This window comes from Artibeus jamaicensis, unplaced genomic scaffold (assembly GCF_021234435.1).
Source record: "Artibeus jamaicensis isolate MK-2021 breed Jamaican fruit bat unplaced genomic scaffold, CSHL_Jam_final contig_233, whole genome shotgun sequence".
Lineage (NCBI taxonomy): Eukaryota > Metazoa > Chordata > Mammalia > Chiroptera > Phyllostomidae > Artibeus > Artibeus jamaicensis.
Genome location: NW_026521486.1, coordinates 47,294,173 through 47,319,359, shown reverse-complemented (window position 1 = coordinate 47,319,359; position 25,187 = coordinate 47,294,173). Strand labels below are relative to the sequence as shown.

Here is a 25,187-nt window from a genome sequence, read left to right as displayed (position 1 = left end):
AACTCATCCAACCTGTCCAAATAATGAGAGCAGCTGCTAGTTATCGAGGACTTATGTCCCAGGCACTCTTATGCAGGTACCTAGGACACATAAGGCCTTTACTGTATCAGATACCCTCATGAGAGCCCTGTGAGACAGATGCTCATGTCATCGCCTCATTTTAGAGATGAGGAGACAGGGGCACAGAGAGGGTAAGTGACAGGTCAAGAGCTGCACCGCTGCTAAGAGACAAAGCTGGACTTCAGTCCCGGGTAACCTGGCTGCAGGGTCCAAGCTCACGGTACAGTTTTTCTTGCTGCAGACAGTAACACTGATACCCCAAAGCATCACCCCACTGCATGCATCCTTTCCCTGTTCCCCCATGCATAGGTCTGGCCCGAGGGCCTAGCCATGGCCTAATGGAACTGACAGACAGGGCCCCACGTGACTGTGTGTCTGTACCTGCCCTGCCAGTGGGGTCTGATGGTCAGTCACAGGGATGGCAGGTGGGCCGGCCCATGGCGCTGTTGCCATGGGAGCTAGCTACAACTCTTCCACCCCGAGTTGTTCCTGTGAAGCCATGAGAGGGGGTGGTGGGCAAGGACCTTCACCCTGGCTCATACCTGCTACTTCTTTGCTACAGAGAATCCCTAAGCTGATGTTCAGGGTCATCGGGTCAAGGACAGGGTCAGGCAAAGTCCATGTCTTGCAGTGTCCAGGTAATAGGTGCCCACCATGAAATAAAAATTAATCAAGTTACTTAACATTTACTGAGCAGTTACTGAAAGCCAGGCACTGCTCTGAGTGCTTTCTTGTATGACCTCATCGGACCCTCATGCAAACTCTACAGAATAGGCACTTTCGTTGCCCACCCCACCGTACAGCTGAGGAAACTGGAGCACAGAGAGGTTAATGAGCAGCCCAAGGTCACACAATCAGCTGGCAATGGGAGAAGCAGGATTTACACCCAGAGTCCACACACTGACCACTGCCCCTGAATAGTACCCCCGCCCCAACATGGTACGTAGGGGCCCAGAGGGACTGTGACAACAAACCCATTGAACTTGGTTTTGCCCGGGGTTCTCCAAGCTTGCTTGCCCAAGGAACATTCCTGAGGGCAGAATACCTCTACTATCTCAACTTCCATGCACAGCGCGGGGAGCATGGGGTAGCTGCCACGGAGGCAGCAGGGCGGAGTGGCTAAGAGCATGGGCTTCGGGAGCAGGCGGGCACCGTGTGAATCCTGGTGCTCACCGGTACCTACTCTCGGGCCTGGTTATGTAACCTCTGAGCCTCCTCTCCAGTGTGAAGGGAGACAAACACCTCCTTTCAGGGTCAGCCTCGGTAGCAGTTTTTCGAAGGATCTTTCTAAGCAGTGTGCAAGTTACTTCATCTCTGAGTACCTGCTTTCCTTGGCAAAATGAAAGGGCTGCCTTCAGGTCCCCTCCTCAGCTGTGTGGGCCAGAGTCCCCAGCCTCTGAACCTCACGCCCATCTCCTGGGGCAGGGCCGGAAATGACTTAAAGCAAGGCCTGTGGATCTGGGATCTGGGTGGTGACCAGCCTGGCCACATGACCTGGCACCTCCCCTCCTGATGTGCCCTTGGGGTCAGAATAATACCAGGAAGGGAACGTGTGCTGGAGTCCTGGTTGTGGGCACCGGAGGGAGTTGGGGCAGGGACTGGAGCCACCTGGGCATTTTGACACGAACAACAAGAAGTCATTAGCACTCAGCACTGTTTGTTCCAGCTCTGGGGGCTGGCTGGGAAGCATGCCTGCCCTTCCTCCTTCCCTGGCTCCTCCTCCTCCTCCTTATTTCCTGTTGCTAAGTCTCCAGGGCTCTGTGTCTGGCACCAGGCTGGGCCCCATGACCCAGGCAGGGATACCCCTGGGACACCTAGGGACTTCTGTCCAATGCTGGGTCAGGCGCCTCCACACGCCAGACCTCAGGCGTCTGCCTGGCACATGGTGGAAGATGCCAGAACCAGGGAAGGGGGTTCAGGCCCAGGCCTGGTTGTACCCAGCTCCCCAGCCAGGTCACTTTCAGGGCTCTGAGTGCAGATGAGAAAGCAGGAGAACACTGGTGAGGAGAAGGGGGAAGGAAGAGGAAGCGGCAGGTGTGGTGGGTGGAGCGAGACCAAGAATGTGAGCCCTGGCAGGAACTGGAGCTGATCCACGGCTGTCTGGCTATCTCAAGTACGTATGACTGAGTTACCTAGTACTCACCTCATGAGCTTTGTTTCCTCATAAATCAAAGAAGATGAGTATGACCTGCCCCACCTTGCTCACACCTGACCCCGTGTAGTACAGGATCAGAGGAGCTCACAGAGCTGCTATGCTTTGTAAAGCACTCTGTCTTGGGGAGAGCTCTTACAGGGTTAGGGTATCCTGTCCAGAGATGTCTGCACATTTCAGGGGTGGGAGAGGTTTTCTCAGCCGCCATCCCAGGACACACAGGCTGGGTGGCATGATTAATACAAAAGGCGGCAGGAGACCTCATTAACCAATGTTTCTGCACGAACCTGGCCTCCTGGGGCCAATCCCGTGCACTTCCGGGCCCTCCTCCCTCTTCCAGGGTTATGGACTAGCAGGAGCATCTCAGAGAGGAAAAGGGCTTTCGAGCGAGCGGCCGCCCTGTGACTACTCGCAGATGACTAATAATAGCTGACACGTACATACAACCATATGCCAGGCAGTGCTTTGAACATTCACTGTATATTATTAACTCACATAATCCTTCCGAAAGCCTAAGTGGGTATTAGGAGGGTTTTATAGATCTTATAGACAAGGAGACTGAGGCAGGGAGAGGTGAAATCGTATTCAGAGTCCCACTGCTGGGACGTGGAGGAGGAGGGCTTTGGACCCAGGAGCGTGGCTCCCACGTTTGTGTTAACTCACAGGCTGCATCGAGGCTGCACAAGGCGGGAGGTCTGCCCAGCGTCCCGTGGTCGGGCGTAGACCCCGACTCCACGATCGGGCCTTGGGGCCCTAGCCCAGGAGCAAGTGTCCCAAGGCCTCCTGAGCCACTCACTGCTGGGCCTCTCAGGCCCCCGTGCTCCCCTAGGTGCGGTACACCTGGGAGCCTGGGCGCACCTGGGCCCTGAGTAAGCAGAACCGGGATCTCGGGCTGCTCATCTGTGGGGGTGAAGTGCTGAGGTGTCTGGGGACGCGGTAGCAGTGTGGGGAAGAGGTGATGCCGGGCACGTGGGGTGCTCAGTGAGTATTTGTTTACAGTTGTCCCCTCTAATCTCAGGGGTTATGTCCCAAGACCCCCACCATGCCTGCAGCCAGGGGTAGGACTGAATCCTACCTATACCGTGGTCCCCCTGCACACACACACCTGTTCACTAAGGAAGTACTGGGCTGCTAGCCTTCGGCACACCCGAACCTCTGGCATCATCGCTGGTGACTCGGGGCGTTATTGGGGAGAATCAGGGCTGCTGGAACACAAGCTCTGGGACTCCACAACAGTGGGTCTGATGACCCAGAGGGACGCCGAGTGACGAACCGGTGGGGAGCGTGATACAGTGCGGACTTGCTGGACAAAGGGGTGATTCACATCCCAGGGAGATTTTATCATACTACTTAGAATGGTGCCCGATTTAAAACTTTTGAATTGTTTATTTCTGGAATTTTCCATTTAGACCACAGTTGAGGATGGGTGACTGAAACTTCGGAAAGCAAAACCACAGACAGGGGGGAAACTGTATTTCTTGAATTAGTAGCTAAATGGATGCGTTTGGAGTTAGAGACTGGGCCAGGGGGTGGGGAGATGGGGGTGTGGTGGGGTCCAGGCGCTGGATCCGAAGGCCTGGCGCTGACGTGTGGTCTCTTCCCCTCGCCCTCAGACGCCACTCACCAACAGCGAGGAGTCCCTGGATTTCAGCGTGAGCCTGGAGCAGGTACAGGCCCGGCGGTGGAGCTGGGAGGGGGCGGCGTGGCCTGGGCATCGGGGCCTGAGCCAGATGTTCTGCCCCCACCCCAGGCGTCCACAGAGCGGGTGCTCAGGGCTGGGAAGCAGCTGCATCGGCATCTCCTGGCCGCCTGCCCCAACCTCATCCGAGACCGAAAGTACCACCTTAGACTCTATCGGTGAGCGGAAGCCTGTGCGCCCCCTCGCCCATCTGCTCTCTCTTCTCCTGCCTTCGTTCTGTTCCAGGCACCTGGGCCTGGCACTGCTTCCAGCAGCACTGGGGCTAAGCCTAGGAAGATGACTTTCGGATGGAGAGTTCCTCCCTCTCCCTTCCTGACGTTTGACTCGCCTTCCTTTTCCCCTGTCCCCTTCAACTCTTGTAGGCAATGCTGCTCAGGTCGGGAGCTGGTGGATGGGATCTTGGCCCTGGGGCTTGGGGTCCATTCACGGAGCCAGGCTGTAGGAATCTGCCAGGTCCTGCTCGATGAAGGTGCCCTCTGCCATGGTGAGCCTGCGCCCAGGTGTCCGCGGGAAGGAGGGTGGGCATTGTAGCCCCTATCCACACAGCCTCAATTTCCTCTCCTCCTGCACGCCCGGGCCTCTTCCCAGTCAAACACGACTGGACCTTCCAGGACCGAGATACCCAGTTCTACCGTTTCCGGGGGCTGGAGCTGGAGCCTGCAGGAGTCCATGAGCTGGAAGAGGAGTTGGTCGAGGCCATGGCCCTGCTCTCTCAGCGGGGGCCCGATGCTCTCCTCACTGTGGCACTTCGAAAGCCGTGAGTCGGCACTCAGCACCCTGAACCCTGCGCCGCCTGGCCCCGGGGCCCACATGGCTCCCAGATTCCATGGTTTCTCAGTTGCCTCTCCGAGGAGATCCCTTACTTCTCACTGAGGGAAAGGACCCTGGCTGGATCAGAGGCCCGAGCTCTGATCTGCATTCTGCACAGACTTGCTGCGTAGTCTGAGCCGCCCCCCCCCCACACCTGTTTCTTCCTCTGCAACTGAGAATGTGGGGTACAGGGCCTCCGAAGACCCCGCCCCCTCTGAGGGGCAGCGATGGCTGAGGGATGGTGGCCTTCGGAGTCTGGGTTCACGTTCCAGTTCTACCGGCTACTAGCGAGGTGGCCTTGGGCCTTTCCACGCCGGCTTCTTCTTCTCTCAAGGAGAATGAGGATACCACGTCACGGGGTGTTGTGAGGGCACTGCATGTGCAGCGCTTTGTCCGGGTCAGGCACACAGCGTGCACTTGGGAGTGGCTGGCTGTTAGTGATGGCAGTCCTCGCTGAGGCACCGGCTGACCCCAGGCCTGTGCTCGGTGGGTGAGTGGTCCACACCCCTGGCCTTGGGCCCAGAATTCATCCTTCGCTCCTGCCCCCCTGCCTGCAGCCCAGGCCAGCGCACAGATGAGGAGCTGGAGCTCATCTTCGAGGAGCTGCTGCACATCAAGGCCGTGGCCCGCCTCTCCAACTCGGTCAGTCCGCAGGCCCCGCCCTGCCCCTTCCCCAGGCCTCCTCTCCTTGTGAGCGCCTTGAGGAGCACGGCTGCTAGGCCAGCATATACTTGCCCCCCCTTCTGCCTATGGAAATTGGAAATTTCCATCTGATTTCCTGCTCCTAGCATCCTTGTCTGAAAATCCTTCTGCCTCTCTTAGCTCATTGCCTCGCTTTGCATGGTCTCCAGTCAAATCCCAGGCCAACTGACCAGCTACCTCTCTGTGTCTGAGCACTCATGTCTTTGGTCCTCCCTCTAACCTGGTCCTCAGCTCCTGGACTTGCCCATTGACCCTCCCCTCTCTGCCCCACAGGTGAAGCGGGAACTGGCGGCGGTCCTGCTCTTTGAACCACACAGCAAGGCGGGGACTGTGTGTAAGTCTGCCAGTTGACAGGCAGCTGGGCACCAGGGACCTGGGCAGGGATGGAGGCCACAGAGAAGAAGGGGTGGGTACTGGGGGCATGTCTGATCTGTGCACCTCTCAGTGTTCAGCCAGGGGGACAAGGGTACCTCGTGGTACATTATCTGGAAGGGATCTGTCAATGTGGTGACCCATGGCAAGGTGAGTCCTCCCTTTTTCCCTAGGCCCCTGGGTGGTAACTACTCCCTGGTTCATGCCCTCACGGGCAGTGCCTTTGGTGGGCCCAAGGCTGCCGATCACCCCAGTCTTCTCCTGCCTCTGTGCTTCTCCCCAACATGGGCCGATTCCACGAGGGCTGGGGGTTGGGCAGTTGGGCTGTGACTAAGGCCTGGCTACAGGGCCTGGTGACCACACTGCACGAGGGAGATGACTTTGGACAGCTGGCTCTGGTGAACGACGCACCCCGAGCAGCCACCATCATCCTGCGAGAAGACAACTGTCATTTTCTCCGAGTGGACAAGCAGGACTTCAACCGTATCATCAAGGTGCTGTTACTGGGGATGGGGAGGGCAAGGGACATGGCCAGGACAGTTCTCTGGAGAAGCGTGGGCAGGAGGAAGGACCAGAGGGCCTGTGAGGAGGAGGGAGAGAGAGGAGAGGGAGATGCTCAGAGACAATAGCTGGAGGCGGGAGCACAGCCCTGGGCCTGTGCGGAGGTCCGCAGCCTGCTGAGGAGGTTCAGTGAGCCCTGCGAACCCCACTGTGTGTGAGAGACCAGGGGGTAGTGGGGCTACAGCGGGGTGGGGGCAGGGGGTGGGGGGCAGTGTAGTGGAGGGTTGGAACCACAGAGGCGTGAAGCAGAGGAGGGGCTGAGGCTGAGGAGGGATGGGAGCGAGGAGCAGATCCAAGCTGGGGAGTTGAACAGGGTGGGAGAAGGGCTGAGGGCCCTTGTGGGGCTCAGGGTCCGGAATCAGGGAGGTGGAGGGAGAGGCCCTAGAAATGGGAAAGGGACAATGGTGTGTGCTGAGCACTGGGTATGGCTTGATCTCCAGGATGTGGAAGCAAAGACCATGAGGCTGGAAGAACATGGCAAGGTGGTGTTGGTGCTGGAGAGAACCTCGCAGGGCGCTGGCTCTTCTTGCCCCCCAACCCCAGGCAGGAACCGGTAACATACCCACCAAGCTCCCTCTCCACCTGCTCTCCTTTTTCCCGGGCTTTACTCCCTTCCTCTGTGTCATACCCCTGGCTGCTGACCTCCTGAGGGTGGACAGACATCCAGGGATTAAGGATGTCTGCCCCCTTAATCAGTGGCTGATTAAGTGGCTGCCCCCTGAACCAGCCACTCCTCCACCCCAAGATGGGCATGGCTGCAAGACAGGAGGAGTGATATGACTGATTCCTGGCATCTGCCCTGGTTGTGGTAGGGGGAGTGGTGGCACGGGGTCATGGATGGGCCATTTCTACTAGGTATACAGTGATGTCTGGGACCCCGGAGAAGATCCTAGAACTGCTGTTGGAGGCCATGAGGCCTGATTCCAGTGCTCATGACCCAACAGGTAGGGGCAGGAGACACCTGCCTGCTCTCTGATTCATCAGGTGGTCAGCCCAACCTGGGAGATAGCCAGGCATCTGCGCCTGATCTCATGGGGTGCTGGATTGGTCCGTGGGGTCAGTCAGCAGGAAGTCTTCATTCCTGAGCTGTTGACTTGGGTAGGGAGTGCAGTCATGGGGACTGGGTGTTGGTGGTACCTTGACCATGTGGGATTGGGGGATGGACACCCCAGCTGCTTGTGTCCCTGTGTTCAGTGGGCTTGACCTCTGAAGCCCCACCTCCCACCTATCTCCCCCTCCCTTCCCCTCCTACAGAGACATTCCTCAGTGATTTCCTCCTGACTCACAGAGTCTTCATGCCCAGCACCCAGTTCTGCGCGGCCCTCCTGCACCAATATCCTTCCAGCCCCAGGGTGACTAGGACGCCGTGTGGAGTAGGGAGAAGGAATTGCTCATGGCATGGCTGTGCCAAAACCTCCAAAGCACCAGCCTCATGCCGGTGCCGGGCCCAGCTTGTCAGCATCCTGCCCCTCCTTTGTGTGAGGTATGGTGAGAGGCTCAGTTGGATGTTGTGGTTTCCTTGACTGGTACCCACCTTCCATGCGGAGCCCGCCGGAGGCAGTGAGCAGGAGCGTAACACCTACATCTGCAACAAGAGACAGCAGATCCTGCGGCTGGTCAGCCAGTGGGTGGCCCTGTATGGCCCCATGCTGCACACTGACCCTGTGGCCAGCAGCTTTCTCCAGGTACCTGGGAGTGAGGCAGGGCTGGACAGGGCTACCCAGGTGGACACAGCTACAGCATCTCAGTGAATCTTGGCTCCTCCCAGAAACTCTCAGACCTGGTGAGCAGGGATGCCCGGCTTAGCAACCTGCTTCGGGAGCAGTGGCCAGAGAGGCGGCGACACCACAGGTAATGCTTTGGCTCTGAGTTAACTTAGAACCAAACATGCACGACAGGCAGTGACTCAAAATCGAGAGCACCAACTCTGGACTCAAACACGTGCCTTTAAATCCAGGCTGTACCGCTTACAGCTGGGCCGCCCTGAGCACATTGCCCACAGGGCTTCGGGCCTTTGTCTGTAATCTGGGTGAGCGCCCACCTCATCGCACGGGTGGAATAAGTTACTGCACCTTCAGGGTGCAGAGCAGCGCCTTGCAAATGCGCACACCATGCCAGCGTTGCCTACAGTAGCTCATTGGTCTAGTGCCGCTTGTTTCAATTAGTTGTTCCCGCCGGTCCCCTTGCTGTTTGCCCTCATGTCACACACTGGGCCATTCTCACACATCACGCCGTCATTTGTGTGTCACTTTCCCGAGTGCACCTGCTGTTCTCACTTCCTCCATTTGGCACATGTTTATTACCGAGCGCCATCAGCGCCAGTTCCTGCCGGCCCCGCCCAGTAAATATCCCAGACTTTCCCGTGGGGACACTTACCTGAACTGGTGCCTGATCCAGCTGACCTCTGGGTCCGTTTTCCGCTTGAACTTTTCCCCTCCCCTGCTGGCCTAGGAAAGTCACAGGAGCTGGGGTCCCACCTTCAGCCCCAGGGTCACCCCTCTTTGGGTAACCAAGCCTTGGGTGAGGGCGGACAGGATCCAGAGCCCAGGGCACCTCCCTGCTGCTGGCCCTGGGGTGTCCAGCCTGCAGGGGTCGCTGGCCTCCAGTCTCACCTCCCTTCTCCCTTGCTCCACAGGTTGGAGAATGGCTGTGGGAGTGCGTCTCCTCAGATAAAGGTGTCTGCCCTGAGTCAGCTGCCCTCGCCTCTGTCAACCCCACCTTCCTCCCTCTGCTCCTCTGGGGACTGCGCGGCCCCTCTTTCATCCCCCATCTCAGGGGCTCCGGCGGAAGGTTTCCCCCACACAGACACACCCTCGGGTTGGGGTTGGCCTCATGGGGGCTTCGTGTGGTGCCGGGGCCATGTCCTGTGGGGACACAGAGGTCTAAGGTCACCCCTTCGCCCCACCCTCACCCTTAGAGCCAGTTACCGGTCCCTGCCTGCGAGGTGAGGCGTGGTTCCTGAAGGCAGCCTCTGAGGCCCAGTGGCTCCTGGTGGCCGTGCCAGGAGCCCAGAGGAAGGCAGGCCCCTGCTAGGAGTTAGAGGTGGCCGGTGCTGTTCCCAGCAGGTCCCAGGGGGAGCAAAGGGGGATGAGAAGAGGTGACTGGAGCTGAGATTTGGTTGAATAGTGGCGGGAAAAGGGACTGGAAAGGTAGGTTGGGAGTGTTGCACTGGGAATAAAATCCCGAGGCCTCACCTGGGCTTTCTGGTGTCCCCATCCCCAGCTGTCCCTCCCACCTTGCCCATCGCCCCTTCTCCCTGCCGAAGATGCTTATGGGCTCCTTCTCTTCTGTGGGTGAAGCTTGTTCCCATCTCAGGGCCAAGATCTTTCTTTCTCTGGCTCTTTGCCTACCTGGATCCTTCTTGTTCTGATCTCAGCCAAATTGTTGGGTTCCCAGAGAGGCCCCCTTGCATCTCTCTATTCAGAGCACCCCTCTACTGGCCAGTGTCTTCCAAGGTATCCACTACAATTTTCTGCAAAGCATTTGTCACTATGTGGAGTTGTTGTATTTGTGTAGTTGCTTCTTGGCTATTAGTGTCTCTCACATCCCCCTAGACTGCTGGCTTCACGCTTGCGGGACCTTGGCCTCTGATTCCCCAGGGCTCACCATGCTCCCTGTCCTGTGGCTGGCACTCAGGAACCAGCGTGGAACGGTCCTCCGGTGCCCTCCTGGGAGCTCTGTTGGGAGCCATGACGCATTAGTGGGCTGGGAGAACCACCCTGGCCCTAAGGGCTTACAGTCGAGTGAGGAACAGAGGTGCTGAACAATCTCACGATGTCTAAGGGCTAAGGCAGGGTCTCTGAAGACAGGAAAGGTACTGACTGACTCAGGGTCAGGGTCAAGAGGAGTGTCCTTGGGAAGTAACTGCAGGTGCTGAGAGAGCTGCAAGGTGAGGGTGGAGGGCGAGACTGCTGGCAGGTATGAGGGGGAGCTCTGGAGGAGGGAGTGCCAGAGGGGACGGCAGAGGAAGCCAAGGATGCAGGCAGGGGCCGTGGTGAGGGGTTTGGTCCTTGTCCTCAGAGCAGTGTGAGTTGTTGGTATCTGCGCCAGGGATTGACAAGGTCAGGTTTGTGTTTTGCAGAGGTCACTTAGGGAGCCTGTACTTACCAGCAGACAGTGGCCGGCTTGTAGCCGGGTTAGGAAGCTTCATCTGGCTGTGGTCAGGCAGATTGGAAGAGGAGGCAGGGAGGCCCCAGAGGGCTGACGGTGCAGGAGAATGGCTGGGCCACTGGAGTAGATAAGGTGTGAGGAGATGTGGGCAGGTGGAACTGGAGGGTTGGCCTGGGCTGGGGAGGGGGATACAGGGAGACCCATTCTGAAGGACACGATGACAAGCCGTGGGGAGGTGGGTGAGGCAGGAGCCGTGAGCCCAGGAGAATGGCCAGGAGGGGTGGTCCGAGAGGCAGGATGAGCCGGCGGAGCACAGATGCAGCAGGATCCAGGAGGCATCTGAGACCAGGGCTTGGAAGAGAATTTGGCGCTGGTGGTCTGGTTTTAAGAGTCTTTCACATGCAGATGGCCCGTGAGGCTGCTAGAGGAGCTCGGGGAGATCCTGGGATTGGGGAATCCGGGGCGAGTCACGGTCTAGGTCTGAACCTGATCTGCCACGTTCAGCTTCGAGGAGGAAGAGAGTTGTTAGTACAGGGGTTGGAAAGGACAGTTGGGCGGGCAGAGGGGCCATGGTAGGGGGGCCTTTGCCCAGCAGGGGCGGCCCCCTCAGCCTGCTGTGGTTGGGGCCGGGGTGGGGCGGGGGTCGTGGGGTTTGAGAGGGCAGCTGACCCAGGGTGAGGGAGGCGCTGGGTAGCATTCCACCGGGCTGCTCAGCAGCTGTGTTGCCCTGGGCGAGTTATTTGACCTCTCAGCCTGGTTTATCTGATCTATAAAGTGGGAATAATAACAATAATACTTTTGTCAAAGGATTATTCTGAATATTTAAATACTATATTTTGTCATGTGTAATGAGCCGCCATGTTTTTGGCCCAAACTTTCAGAAAAAAAACCTTTCATTTTAATTTTTCAATCCAGTTACTTATTTATTTATATTTAGATACTCGGTTTTTTGTATTGTAAAGGAATTTTAGCATGTATTTTTGAATATATTATGGTACAAGAAATTTTGCATAATAGATAATTACAAAACACAAGAACAGATACAAGGCAGAAGAAATGCTATGTACCAGTAACCAATTAGTGCTGCCCATATATAATGTGCATCCTTATTTTTCCCTCAAAAATTTGGGCAAAAAGTACATAGAAATACAGAACTTAGAGAAAGCGTGTCCTTAGCCTGGCATGTAGCAAACAGCAACCTAGCAAACGGCACCAAAGGATGATGGGGAGGAGGAAACCAGATGGGGGACTTTCACATCCGAACAGCTCTGGGCCTGTGTGACGGGGGCTGAAGCACCGCAGAGGGGTGCACCCTCCGTCTCAGCCCTGCTCCGTCCCTCTTGGTCCCAGGGTCTTACCTGGCTTGGGTGCACTCAGCGAGCTGAGCCCTGGGTGGTGTGCATGCTGTGCAGGTCCCGTGCTCCCAGTGATGAGGCCCCGCCTGGCCCTGCATGCTCCCCTCTGTGTCCTCCCGGCCTCACCTTCTTTCCCTCTCAGGCCCGGAACATGCCTGTTTGGCTCCCTAGCCAGGATGAGCCCTTCCCCAGCAGCAACTGTACCATCCGAGTTGGGGACAAAGGTTGGTGATCTGGGCCAGCCGGGACATGGCCCACACCCTGCTGTGGTCACCCTAGACCGCAGTGTGCCAGGCCAAGTATGGCACCCTATAGTCCTTGGGGCATCAGTTCCAGCCTCTCCCTCTCCTTGGCTCAGGGTGTCCCACCTGCTGTGTGCCGTGTGCCCACCCAGGCCTCTCCTTAGCACCCTTGCCTGCCTCCTGGGGACCCTGCCCACTGCTGGCTGCCCTCTCTCTCCTGGGGTGGGGAAACCAAGCAGCCCCTCCCACAGCTCAGTTTGGTCTTCCTCTCCAGTCCCCTATGACATCTGCCGGCCAGACCACTCGGTGGTGACCCTACAGCTGCCTGTGACCGCGTCAGTGAGAGAGGTGATGGCGGCGTTGGCCCAGGAGGATGGCTGGACCAAGGGACAGGTGCTGGTGAAAGTCAACTCTGCAGGTGGTGAGTTGTGTGTCTGAGTCGGGTGGCCCCAAGGGCGGGAACCCCCTTAGAGCCATGCCCAGAGCCCCCAGTTAAAATCATTCACTTTGATCATCTTCGTCAGTGTGATTAGGGGAGGTTGATGATGTCCCTTCAAAGTGCTTTAAGTGTGGTGCTTAACAGCATGAGCTCTGGAACCTGCCGCCTGCATTTGATGTCAGCCCCTCAGCTCGCTGTCCGTATGTCCCTGGGCAGGGTACTTCATCTCCCCGAGCTTTGTTTCGTCATCAGTAAAACAGGTGTAATGAGAGTACCTGCTTCAGGGAGGGACTGTGACGACTAGTGAACTCATCTGTGGAAGTGTCTAGAATGGTGTCTGGCACACTGCACTCCTTAGGTTTTAGCTGCTACTGCTGTTATTGTCATGTGTACATGCTCATTTAGTCCAGTAACAATACTAGAGATAGGTCCTTTTATCCTATTTTCAGACAAGAAAACTGAAGCTCATGGGGATTAAGTGATTTCCTCAAGCTCACACAGTGAGTGTAGCCAGCTGGTTGGGAGCTGTCAAGGAGAAGGAGGAAGGCCTGCCCCGATTAGGGGGTCCACCAGGGGGTAGAGGCCCTACAAGGAGGGGTCTCGGTATTGGGGATCTGACAGGAAGATGCCTTCTTGGGAAGTCCCATCCTTTAGAGGCCCCTTCACTCCCTCATGCCCATTCATCTTGTCAGTCAGCAAGCATATTTGAGGATCAGCTGTGGACCAGCAATGCGTTAGGAGCTCGAGGTGCCGTGGCAGGGGAGATAACACAGCTTGGTGGTTAAGAGTGTAGACCAGACTCCCAGACCTGTGTTGGAACCTGAGGCCCACTGCTTACTAGGTGTGCAATCCCGGGCAGTTGTTGAACCTCTCTGAGCCTCTCTCTCCTCGTCTGTCAAATGTGCGCTATAAATGGACCTATCACACAGGTCTGCTGTGACTAGCAAATGAGGTGCTGGGTGTGAAGCACGGAGCTGGGGTCCGGCACCAAGTCAGCGCTCAGAACATGGCAGCATGGGTTTTTGAGACCTGTCTTTGAAGAACTTGGGACATTTAAAAAAAACACTGCTGTCTGCGAAGGATGCCACACAGGCCTGACTGCTGGAGCCCAGGGTAGACAGGAATTAGAGACATCCAGAGAATAATGGCAAGGAGTGGAGGCAGAAAAGAAAAACCTCCCTTCAGGACTTGGGTAGAAAGGATGAAGTCACCTGTGCCTATTAGTGCTCTGGAAGCACTGCTCTCTGGTGGCCATCTGAAGAGTTGCAGTTGCACAAAACCAACATGTATAGGCACCTTGTCAGGAACCAGTATTTTATTACAAACCCCTTGCTCTGTGTATATTTGCTTATAAGTCATACACATGAATTCCTACACTAAGGTTATGTAATTATAAAGTGGTACACAAAATAGAGTTGTAAAACAGATGAGAAAAGATAAATTTAAAGTAGAACTAATATTTTTTCCTGGACAAATGGATGGCAAAGCCTACCTTACTTTGGAAGCTACTGGTCCAGGGACTGAGGACTCAAACATGACTTAAAGCACAGTCCCAGTCCACATGAGCTGATGAAAATCAACACCAAGCCTTCTCTAAGGCATTTCCCAATTTTCAGAGGGCTATGAAAAGTATCATATTCTTAGCCAATACTTATATAACTTATTTCATTTGACTGTGCATAGTCAGGGTAAGTCTTATTGTCTCCATTTGACAAAGGAGGAAACTGAGGCTCAGGGTGATTCCCACCTTGCCCGAGGTCTCTTCCTGTCTCACTTCCTGTCCTCTTTCATCCTCCTCAGATATGCTACCTGGGCACGTGCACCTGTGCGTTTAGAGCACTGGCCCGGGACTCTAACCCTGATCCTGGGAGAAGAACCTCCAAGCCCCCAGTAGGGCCACTCCCCGGCCTCCAGTAGGGCCACTCCCCGGCCTCCAGCTGCTCCCTGGCTCCGCTCCCTGTTCCAGTGCAGCCTCTGCTCTCTTTGCAGATGCCATTGGCCTGCAGCCAGATGCCCGTGGTGTGGCCACATCCCTGGGGCTCAACGAACGGCTCTTTGTTGTCAACCCACAGGAAGTGCATAAGCTGGTAGGAATAGGCAGGGTGCCAGGACCCAGGGACCATCTGTGTCTTGGGGGTGGTAAGGACAGGTGCTGAGGGAGGGTCACAGAGAAGAGGGAGGGGGCCTGGTGTGGCTGCTGCTGGGCCTGAAGGGGCACTGGGAAGAGTGGGCCTCAGCCGATTGGGTATTCCAAAGGATGGAGGCGGGGACCGCTGGTTGGGAGCCCTAAAGGAGAAAGAGGAAGGCCTGTCCCCATTAGGGGTTCCTCAGGGGGTAGAGGCCCTACAAGCAGGGGTCTCAGTATTGGGGATCTGACAGGAAGATGCCTTCTTGGGAAGTCCCATGCTTTAGAGGCCCCTTCACTCCCTCAGCACCCCTGCCCATACCAACGCGCTTCTGATCCTGGGTACAGAGTCTCCCCCAAATTCTTTCCTCCCATCTGATCCCTTTGCTCTGGATCCCTTGGGCAGCCCTCTGAGTACTCTCTCACCTGCAGACCCCACACCCTGAGCAGCTGGGGCCCACTGTGGGCTCTGCCGAGGGACTAGACCTGGTGAGCGCCAAGGACCTGGCAGGCCAGCTGACGGACCACGACTGGAACCTCTTCAACAGTATCCACCAGGTGCAGGGAGCAGAGCTGAGGGGCAGACAGCAGGGGGCGGGGCGCCCCGCCTGGCCTGCACTGATCTTTCGTGCTATCCCCCACACAGGTGGAACTGATCTACTATGTGCTGGGCCCCCAGCACCTGCGGGACGTCACCACCGCCAACCTGGAGCGGTTCATGCGCCGCTTCAACGAGCTGCAGTACTGGGTGGCCACGGAGCTGTGTCTCTGCCCCATACCCGGCCCTCGGGCCCAGCTGCTCAGGAAGTTCATCAAGCTGGCAGCCCAGTGCGTGCCTGTGGGGTCTGTGGGAGGTGTGGCAGAGGCCCTAGGCCACTTTTTCTTAATTGTGCCCCCATCCTGTCCCTGGTCAGTATGTTGCCAAATCTGCCACCCCCTGGTCCTCTGGAGCCTCTGCCTCCCCACCGCATCCAGCTCCAGTCGTCCCGTCCCCCCAGCCCTGCGCACCCCCCGGCTCCCCCCCCCCCCAGCAATGGCTGTGCTGGCCTGGCCAGGGTCTGGGTGGGTCCCAGGCCTGGATGTTGTCTTGATGTGAAGCTCTGTGGGTGTGGCTGTTTCCCCTGAGGGTCTCTGGTTTTTCTGCTGACAGCCTCAAGGAACAAAAGAACCTCAATTCCTTCTTTGCGGTCATGTTTGGCCTCAGCAACTCGGCCATCAGCCGCCTGGCCCAAACCTGGGAGGTAGGTGTGACCCAGAAGGGGAGGTCAGGTGCCCTCTCCCCCACACTGACTCAGTCCTGAGGTCTGGCTGCAAGCCCATCCTGGGAGTCCTGGTGGGGACAGGGCTCCGACCCCAGAGCAGTGACGTCTCCATTGACCTCTCCTTCTCAGCGGCTGCCCCACAAAATCCGGAAGCTGTACTCGGCCCTTGAGAGGCTGCTGGTAAGTGCTGGGCCTCAGCTCGTCCAGGGCCTGGTTCCCTCTGAATATGTTCAGGGATCCGGTGTTTAGCATCATGGTGGAGGAACACAGAGTGTTACACCCTTCAGCATGTGTAGGTACTGGGGGGGGTGCCTTTGTTGTGGCTCTGAGTCCTGTGTGAAGACCAGAACAGGCACACGCAGTGTCCGGCCCCAGGTCTGAGCTGCCGGGGGGGAATAGGGAGGCGCTGGGCCCCTGCCAACCTGCCGAAAGCCTCGGAAAGCAGGCCCCAGCACCTGCACCCTCCCCTGCTGCATGCCAGGGCTGGTCAGTGGGCCCTTGGGACACTCCAGGCGCCTGTGGGCCAGACAAGGCCAAAAATGAGGAAGGAGTTGAGGAGCTGAACTTCAGCCGCCAGGAGCTGTTGGGGGTTTTGGGAGTGTTTGACAGTGTTTGAGAGAACTGGCTCAGAGGTGTTTTTCTTTATCAGGATGGCTCTCGGAGCTCTTGAGAAAGAAAATTCACCTCATGGGGCTCAAGAGGTTCAAAGGAACTTACCTGTTGGGGGAGGGGGCGGTGGACAGAGAGACACAGAAAGAGAGAGATCTGTGGAAACTGCGGGCCCCTGTGACTGCTGGCCACGAAGTTCCCCTGGGGGCTAATTGGATGCCAGGCAGCCACAGGCGCATGCAGCCTTTCCGCAGAGCCCGCCTTGGTGAGAGCTGGGGCTGGCGAGGAGCTGGGCCCCAGCACAGACAGGCATGCTGCTCTTTTGGGTGGGTGAGGCATGGGGCTGTGTCGTGTGTGGCAGGTTATGGAGTGGGGGACCCCCATCTCACTGACTTCTCCCCTCCCAGGACCCCTCCTGGAACCACCGAGTGTACCGACTGGCCCTCACGAAGCTCTCCCCTCCCGTCATCCCCTTCATGCCCCTTCTCCTCAAAGGTAATAGGACTCGAGCTTACCCTCCGGCCTCCATCCTGTTATCCGTTCTTGTGTCTGTCTGCACGTCCACCCAACCCTCTCTGAGTAATTCCAATGTGCTGACGCCTGGGGTGGGGGCACAGAGTTGAATTAGGTGTTCACAGGCTAGAAGCAGAGTTAGGACATGAAGACAGTTATTGGTGACATTGGATGGCCTATGGTAAGGGGCCTCAGGGATACAAGGAACTACTCCGGGAGGTCGGAGGGGAGCCAGAGGCGGAGGCCGGTGTGGGGGTGGGGCAGGCCCTTCGCCTCCCCTGGGCTGCCGGAAAGGGAAGGCGTTTGGAGACCTCTGAGCAAAATCTGTTTCTTTGCAGACATGACCTTTATCCATGAGGGGAACCACACCCTGGTGGAGAATCTCATCAACTTTGAGAAGATGGTGAGTTCAAGGAGAGTAGTTGTTTACTACTGGAGTGGGTTGGGGGACATGACTATGACCTTGAAAGGGCTTGGGAAATGGTCTGCAGTTATTAATAATATGAATGTGAATACTTATGTTAACATAGCAGGCCTAACCCCGTTGTGTCGGGAGGGCCTGTTCTGTGGGGTTGCTGACGGGGCAGCCTCAACAGTCTCACCGTTCAAGGAGAGCCCCTCCCAGGCCCCTTCCTCTTGGAGCCCGTCCCGACCTTCGTTCTTCTTCCCACTTCCTGGTCCCTGCTGGGCCTCTGCCTGTGCAAAGGAGAAGCAGACACGACCCCCTCTTACAGCTTCTTAGTCTCTGGGAGCACCCTGCTCAAAGGGAGTTCTGGTCCCCAGCTGCTTCACAGGCCAGGCCAGGGTTCTGCCCTCAGGCCAAGTCCTGTGTCCTTGCTCTGTCTGCAGAGAATGATGGCCAGAGCCGTGCGGATGCTGCACCACTGCCGAAGCCACAGCTACGGTGAGAAGGCTGGTCTCCCTGGGTAGGAGCCCCCCACAGCATCGCTGTGGGGCTTGACTCTGTCTCCCTAACCCCCACCTCTCCTCCCACCCAGTGCCTCTCTCACCACTCAGAAGCCGCGTCTCCCACCTCCACGAGGACGGCCAGCTGGCAAGGATTTCCACGTGTAAGTGGGGGCAGGGTGGTGCTGATGAGTTAGCCCTGACTGGCAGGCATAGGTTCTTGCATGCATGATACATGTATGATACACACTGATTACCACGCCTCTAAGAGTAGCTGGAATGTCTCCCCAGTTTGAAGGTGTGCAAATGGGCTTGTGTATTTAAAGTGACTTGCAGAAGGCCACACGAGTTAGCGAGAGAGCCAAGGCCCAGGCTGTCTGGCTTCCGACACGCATTTTAAAAATCGCCCTCAGTTGCATGAAATGGGATTAACCACACGCCACATCCGAGCCACACTGTTATCAATGGCCCTTTATTTTACTTCACGTGCGTGTTTATTCTGTCAGTGTCAGGAACATTCTTGGACCCAGCCCACGCGCGAGCGTGTTGACAACACTGCCTCACTCTGTGTGACGTTCCCCTCTCCTGTCCCCTGGCCTCCCGCCTGTGCTCACTGCGATCCTGAATTTTGAGTTACTTATTTTCTTGTTTTCATAAATATACATATATACATGTATATTTTAAATGCCTCATTTATAGATGTGTGCATATGTATACATATATATGACAACAAAATATTCCTTAGTTTTGATTGCTTTTGAACTTAGTAAAAGAGGTATTATTATACTATATGTACTCTTGGGGCCTGCCCTCTTCTGCCCGCAGGTCGGTGGGGGTGAGGGCGGCAGTCTTGGGGACCGGCGGCGGGACATGGCAGGGCGGATGGCGGGCGGCAAGAGGGCCGGCTTGCTCCTTGGAGGGGCGGGGGATGGACTCGACAAGTGGTGTCTGTGCTCTCCCTGAACTGACCCCCTCCCCCGCCCATTCCGCCAGGCTCGGAGCAGTCCCTGGGCACCCGGAGTCCCAGCAGCGCCTGGGCCTATGTCCAACAGCTGAAGGTCATTGACAACCAGCGGGAACTGTCCCGCCTCTCCCGGGAGCTGGAGCCATGAGGAGGGGCTGGGGCTGGAACAGCAGGCACTTCCCGCCTGGAAAGCCAGGGCGCGCCTGGGCCAAGGGGCCCACAGGCTGGCCACAGCTGGGCAGGGCTCTCCGAGAAGCGGACTTGAGGCCCTGGATCTGGCAGCGTGGAGGCAGCTGTCCCCTGTGATGACTGTCGGCCAAGGAGGACCTCAGAGCGGAATGATCAGGGCCCGTGCCGAGGAATGGGGGGCAGAGACCCTGGAGTGGGTGGGAGAGCAGAGCAGGCGCCAGGACTCTGTGTTCAATAGAGCGCTCTCCACACCAGGTTTTTTCTGGATTCTGTGCTTATGGCTTTGTTGTCCGGCCGTCTCCTGGCCCCTGGGGTTTGTCCCCATGAGTGTGGCATGTGCGTGGCAGGGGTAGGGCCAGGCGTGGGAGGGCTGGTCCTGCTTTTCTTTCCACAGCATAGGAGATAAACAGTTGGGTGTGGTCGAGGCTGTTTGTTCTGGAGCGGTGGTCTCTGAAGAGCCTTATTGTTACCCTGAATTAACAGATGCCTGTGTTCTGAGCCCAGCCCTGTGGGGGTGTGGCCAAGAAGCCCTGGAGTTGAGGAGGAGGTGCTGTGCCCTGGGGTGGACCCAGAGAGGCTGACGGAGCCACTCCACAGCCCGAGCGTGGTCTCCGGGACCCAGGCAGGGCTCCCAGGTGGCTGACTGCTGTCCAGATCCAACCCCCCTGGCCACCGCACCTGCTGGAGCCTAGAGCGCCTGTCATCCGCTGGCCAGGGAAGCCCTCGGCTCCTGACGGGGTCTGGGAAGACTATGACAGCCCAGCTACAACTCTGTCCTCCCACTGCCTCCTCTGGCTCCACTTCCTGTCCCTTGGCCTGGAGTTCATCCTGGCCTGTCCCCAGGTGCTCACAGTGAATCGAGGTCTCTCAGGGGTTGGGGGGGGGCAGTGTCAGAGAGGACGCTGAGGCATAGGCTTCTGTGGGGAGTCCATCTCTTGCTAAGGCCTCACAGCGTTCCAGGAAGTCAGGAGTTCTCACCGGTGGTGACAGTGGTCCCAGCAGGCTCTGTCAGCATTAAGTCCTATTTTTGGCATGTCCCTTGGGAACCAGTTACTGGGAGGACGCCCCCTCTGCTCCCCATGGCCCTGGGCCTGGCGGGGGGAAGTGGTGCAATGTGTGTCCAAGAGGGACCTCTTGGCCTTGGGAGTGCGCCTGGGGTGGGTATGGAGCAACAGGCTCCAGGGCCCGTAGAGGAAGTCGGCCCTGCCCTTGCTCAGCAGGTACATCTGCTGGGGCTCAGGCTGGACACGCCCCACCTCCCCTCACCCCTGCACTGCCAGACCTCTCATCTCCGTGCTCACGGGTGCATGCAAGCTGCTTCCAGAAAGTGTCAGAACCCTTAGCAGGCGGCAGCACAACTGGGGTTAAACCTCAGGTTTCCAAGTGAGTCTGAGCGAGTCCATGAACGGTTTTCTGTCTCCATTTCTCCATCTGTAAGATGGGTGTGGTCTCAGTCCTGTTCTTAGTGACAAACCAGTCAAACTGCAGCTCTGCCCCCACAGCCGACATGACAGCTGTGGGCAGTCCCCTGTCCTCAGCCTGACGGAGGGATAGCATCGCCTCGGGTGAAGCCAGGCAGAGCCCACTCCCCAGGGAGGACCTGGGCTGGAGCAGGTGGTGGGGCAACCAAGCCAGTTCCCTTGTCTGGGGTGGAGACGGAGGACCACTGGGCACAGAAGCTTCTAGAGCTGAGTAATCAGGACAAGGCTGAGCCCCAGTCTTGGTGAGTCAGGACTCCCAATGGCTTTCCTTTCTTCTAAACACATTGTCGGGATTTAGGCATGACCACAGCCTGCCACAGCCTGTCCCTATCCTCTCGGACTGGAGGGAGACCAGCCCTGCGCAACGGGCCATGCCCGGTGGAGGCCAATGTCCCCATCAGTGTTTCTCCTCTAGTCCGTGGTCACACCTGGTCCCTACAGGACTTTGGTGACTTGTGACTCTCCCTGCAGCCTAGGCTGCCTGTCAGCTTCCCCACTGCTTCTGTCCCTTGCACAGGACCCCTCAGCCTGGTGGGAGAGGCCTTGCCAGGAGAGCAGTGCCCGGGGTGGCTGGAGGCCAAAGACTTGGAGTGAAAGGCCCCAGTGACTGGGCTGTGTCACAGCAGAGGAGGGAAAGGCTCTAGATGACAGTGACTCTAGTTCTGAGGGGTGTAGCCTTCTGTCCCCATGACTGCCCAGGAGTGGGGTGGGTGGGGCATCCTGGCAGCCCGGGTTGTGTGGGCAGGGGGTGGGCTCCCAGCTTCAGGAGAGCTGTGGTGGGAGGAGGAATTCGTGGCATGGCTGGGAGAAGGAAGTGTGAGATCAAGCCTTTAAAAAACTCCTTTACCTAAAGGGAGGGAGGTAGAGCAGAGAGGCAATGTGTGTGCCTTACAGCGGAGAACAGAATGGAAGGGCAATTCTTCCTCTAAGTACACACATACTCCCACCCGCCCCTAGCCCTTATCCTTAGCTTCCCTGTGCAAGTCTGAGGCAGGCTGGAGGCCAGGTCAGGACTCCAAATTGTGGGGTGCACACCAGGGAGGCACACGCCTCCAGCAGGCCGAGCAGGATCTGGTAAAGCAGTAGGGAGCCCAGCCCTCCAGCTCCTCTCCCTGGGAGCCAGGCCGCCCTTCTTTCCGCAGTCCCACCTGAGCTGGTGATCTAGCACCCTCCTCCCCGGCTGCAGTCAGTCAGCCGTGGTGGTGGCTGTGTGCAGCAGTTAGAGCTCATGGTCGGGGAGAGAAGCCTTGATTTGCTTTCACACTCCCCTGGCTTTTGCTTTCCCAGCAACCCTGGGTCTCTGGCTGCTCTGCTTCCCAAGTTGCAAGGACTAAGCTTCTTAGTAGACTTGTAGCTGTTATTCCCAGTACAGTCACACCTCAGTATTCATTGGCTTCAGAATTTGTCAAACTCGCATTTTGCTGAGAAAAAATATTTCAGTGCTCGGTGTTTGCTCGGACTCGTACTTGATAGAACCTGTGAGTCACAATGCTGCCCCACAAAAGAAAATGCTTCATCATTTGTTTACTCATGGGTTTCGGACTTATCAGGAGTTCCAGAGTGAATTAACGACTGGTACCGAGGCACCGCTGTACTTACCATGGTAACTGATTTGAATTGTTTTCATTCTTTTTAACACACTTTCACTTCTATTATATTATTTTGACCCTGCTGATAGGGTAGGTAATTTTACCCGTTTACTGTCAGGGAAACGGAGGCACAGGAAGATTTGCCTAAGGTTACATTACTGGTCGATGACAGGGTGGCCTGGTGAAGAGCTGGGTGGGTTTCAGCCATGCCTGCGCCATGGGCCTGCTCGTCCATGACCTTTCCTCGTGCTGTAGTCTCCCCAAACCCCAACATTTCAGAGCCCCGGGCATATAAAGTCCTCTTCTCCTTCCACCCTCCCTCTCTCCATTTCGAAATACAGTGGGCCTGGCAGAGGCTCTGAATGAGATGGGCAGTCCTGGCCCCTCCAGGAGCAGACCCTCCCCAGCTGTGTAATGGATGCAGAACAGGGCCATCAGAGGGACCAGATGCCTCGGGCTACAAGGTCTCACTGCTCACCCCCAAGCGTTTAGGTGCACAGCTGCTCCCAGGTTGGAATGCAGCACACAGCCCTGGCTGTGGCCACTCCCGCCCCTCCCACCCACCCGGAGCCCTGCATGCCAGGCTGCAAAGCTCTGCCTCCCAGAGTTGGGGGTGCCCTCAGCTCCCCACTGGCATAAACCTGTGTCCCAAGCATCCGATACAGTGGCTGGGGCAAAATCTCTGACCTGCCACGTCCTCCCCTCCATGGACATGTAGGCCAGACCGTGAACGCACTTCTGAAATGCGTCCTGATACTTGACCCCTACACAGAGTTCTGGGCTTCTCACTCATCTGCCAGGGCCATGGGCTTGAACTAGTCCATGAGCACTCAGTCCTGTCCAGTTGCCCCAGGCACCCCTCCCCGAGGTTCTGGACTCTTCAAGGCCTGAGCCTCGCCCTCCTGCTGCCCAGCCTGACAGGGCACCCGAGGGTGAAGGGGCTTTCTTCCCAGGGGACAGGTGGCTGCCATCCCTCCCAGTGAAGATGATGACAACAGGTCACTGAGAAGCTGTGCTTTGAGAGCTCCGAGCCCGACTCGGCTATGCTCAGAGAGCGTCTTCTCTCCTGTGCCTGGTGCCTTCCTACAGGACGCACCCTTAACGGGGCCACGGGAGGCTGCTGCTGGTGACAGGAGATGGAATGCGGAGGCGGGAGCCTGCGTCCTGTGGTCCCCGAGAGAAGGAGGAAGGCTGGGCTCGGAGCCCAGGCCCACCTTTTTTTTTTTGAGAGAGTGTGAGATGCTGGTGGCTCATGTGTGTTTAGACTGATGAGCATGGACCCCGGGCCAGGGACCTGGACATTTTGGGCCTATTCTGACTCCATCTGTCTTGCTCTTGGCCCTTGGGAAGCGCCCCAGGCCTGTTTTCAGGCTGGGGTGTGAGTCGAGGGCAACCAGAGCTGTTTCCAGGGTGCTGGGTGGGGCAGAGGGCAGGCTTTCCTGGCCCTCAGAGGACTCAGCCAGCAGAGGGGTGGAGGCAAAATGACATTTTGTTAGGGCCGTGACAGCAGGACATTTTGAGCTTATTCTGCCTTCCAGAAAAGTGCTGTGCAAAGCGTGAGTCAGGGTGGTCCTCCCACTGGGAGCGGTGCATAGGGTGGAGGAGTTGGGACTCAGCAGTCACATGGCCTTGGGCGGGTCCCTCGCACTCCCTGGGCCTCAGTCTTCTTACTTAGAAAAAGAGGTTTGAACTAGGAGCGTTTGGGGATGTGCTCCTGCCATCAGTGTCTATGGCTTGGGCAGCTCAAGGCATCAGAGCAGGTGAGAGGGCACAGACCGCCCTTGGTCATGAGGCCGGCGACCCCTCCAAGCATCTTCCCAGCAGTGGCCTCCAGCCAGACTGCCATCAGGATAGAGAGCGGGCAGCAGACACCATTTTATAAGGGTCCTCAGAGAGGTTCCTGTCCTTCTCCATTGCATCCTGCAGCTCGCCTGAGTCCCCCTTATCTGTGGAAGGCCCCTGTTGTGTACATATATGACTTGGGAGGATTCTAAGGGGCAGAAAAGGAAAGAAAGACCCTGGAGGCAATGGCATTAGGGGAATTGTCATGACACAGGGCAAGGGGCAAGAGCCAGAGTTTTCCTTAGCGCATATTGCAGTGGACCTGGGAACACAGAGCACCCCCGTACCCCTAAGGGAGAGAGGTAGGTGGCCAGCTCTATCTCCTCAACTTTGCTGGGCTGGGCCCTGCGAGGGCAAAACCTGGGTGCTGGAAGGAGGCTGGACTGCGGCGGCCCACAGAGGAGGTCAGCCTCCTCCGCTTCTCCTCCTTCCTGGTCCTTGGCTATTTATCATATAAAGCAAAAGGTGCAGGAGGCTGGAGCCCCACTGAGGCTCTTGGCTTCCTGTGAAGCAGGACTCAGTTCCCCAGAAAATATGTGGTTACCTTTGGCGACCAAACCAGGTGAGCTAGACAGTGTAGGTCATTAATGACTCATCCCTAGGACTCAAAACAATTTTTAAGGCACATTTGTTTTCAGAATTAAAAAATCAAATTATGGAGAGGTTCAAGAAGCTGCCACTGTGTGTCTCTGTTTTAAATGTCATTTTTCCAAGGAGTACTTTCCTAATCACCCCATCTAGACTAGGTTTTCCATGGCCCTGTTTTTTTTTGTTTAATATACACTTATCTGGTCTTTTTATGTGCCGTGCATTTGTTTAAAAAGCTTTACAAGTATTAATTCATTCAATCTTCACAAAAGTCTTGTAAAATAGTCTTACTAGCTTAAGTTGCAGGGGAAACCGAGGCATAGAGGTCAGGAATATTGCCTAGGGTTGAGATGAACAGCCGGCGAGTGGAAGAGCTAGGATTCGGACCCAGGCGGTCTGGCGTTAGAACTGGTGGTCTCAGCACTGCGTCCTACTGCCCAGCCATAGAGCTCAGTGTACTCGGCCCGCCCTCTCTGCCCTGCTTCGACGCTGAGCTCCTCGCCTCTGCATCCACTTGGCTAAGCACAGTCCAGTGAATGAACAAGTGAACGAGAAAGGGGGAAATTGCCTACAGTCCAACTACCTTAGCACACTAATTAAAATAATTTTAACAGATT

At 56.9% G+C, this 25,187-nt stretch overlaps 1 protein-coding gene across 3 annotated transcripts in view; it reads left to right on the top strand.

Annotated features, from left to right (window-relative positions):
* The window catches only part of RAPGEF3 (Rap guanine nucleotide exchange factor 3), a 49,145-nt gene that overhangs the window by 3,361 nt on the left and 20,597 nt on the right, over positions 1 to 25,187 (top strand). For 2 of the 3 annotated variants that reach the window (XM_053661923.1, XM_053661924.1), the window contains exons 3-27: positions 3,826 to 3,879; positions 3,963 to 4,069; positions 4,274 to 4,395; positions 4,500 to 4,668; positions 5,279 to 5,363; positions 5,697 to 5,757; positions 5,869 to 5,945; positions 6,143 to 6,289; positions 6,797 to 6,909; positions 7,212 to 7,300; positions 7,611 to 7,689; positions 7,891 to 8,041; positions 8,125 to 8,207; positions 8,992 to 9,031; positions 11,964 to 12,045; positions 12,338 to 12,484; positions 14,492 to 14,589; positions 15,060 to 15,185; positions 15,274 to 15,455; positions 15,778 to 15,868; positions 16,019 to 16,069; positions 16,906 to 16,993; positions 17,350 to 17,414; positions 17,861 to 17,915; positions 18,010 to 18,081. In XM_053661923.1, coding sequence (XP_053517898.1) covers positions 3,826 to 3,879; positions 3,963 to 4,069; positions 4,274 to 4,395; positions 4,500 to 4,668; positions 5,279 to 5,363; positions 5,697 to 5,757; positions 5,869 to 5,945; positions 6,143 to 6,289; positions 6,797 to 6,909; positions 7,212 to 7,300; positions 7,611 to 7,689; positions 7,891 to 8,041; positions 8,125 to 8,207; positions 8,992 to 9,031; positions 11,964 to 12,045; positions 12,338 to 12,484; positions 14,492 to 14,589; positions 15,060 to 15,185; positions 15,274 to 15,455; positions 15,778 to 15,868; positions 16,019 to 16,069; positions 16,906 to 16,993; positions 17,350 to 17,414; positions 17,861 to 17,915; positions 18,010 to 18,081 — 2,434 coding nt within the window. Of the gene's footprint in view, positions 1 to 3,825; positions 3,880 to 3,962; positions 4,070 to 4,273; positions 4,396 to 4,499; positions 4,669 to 5,278; positions 5,364 to 5,696; positions 5,758 to 5,868; positions 5,946 to 6,142; positions 6,290 to 6,796; positions 6,910 to 7,211; positions 7,301 to 7,610; positions 7,690 to 7,890; positions 8,042 to 8,124; positions 8,208 to 8,991; positions 9,032 to 11,963; positions 12,046 to 12,337; positions 12,485 to 14,491; positions 14,590 to 15,059; positions 15,186 to 15,273; positions 15,456 to 15,777; positions 15,869 to 16,018; positions 16,070 to 16,905; positions 16,994 to 17,349; positions 17,415 to 17,860; positions 17,916 to 18,009; positions 18,082 to 18,910; positions 19,327 to 25,187 lie in introns of those variants that run through there. The other variant, XM_037135503.2, reaches the window with a different exon arrangement.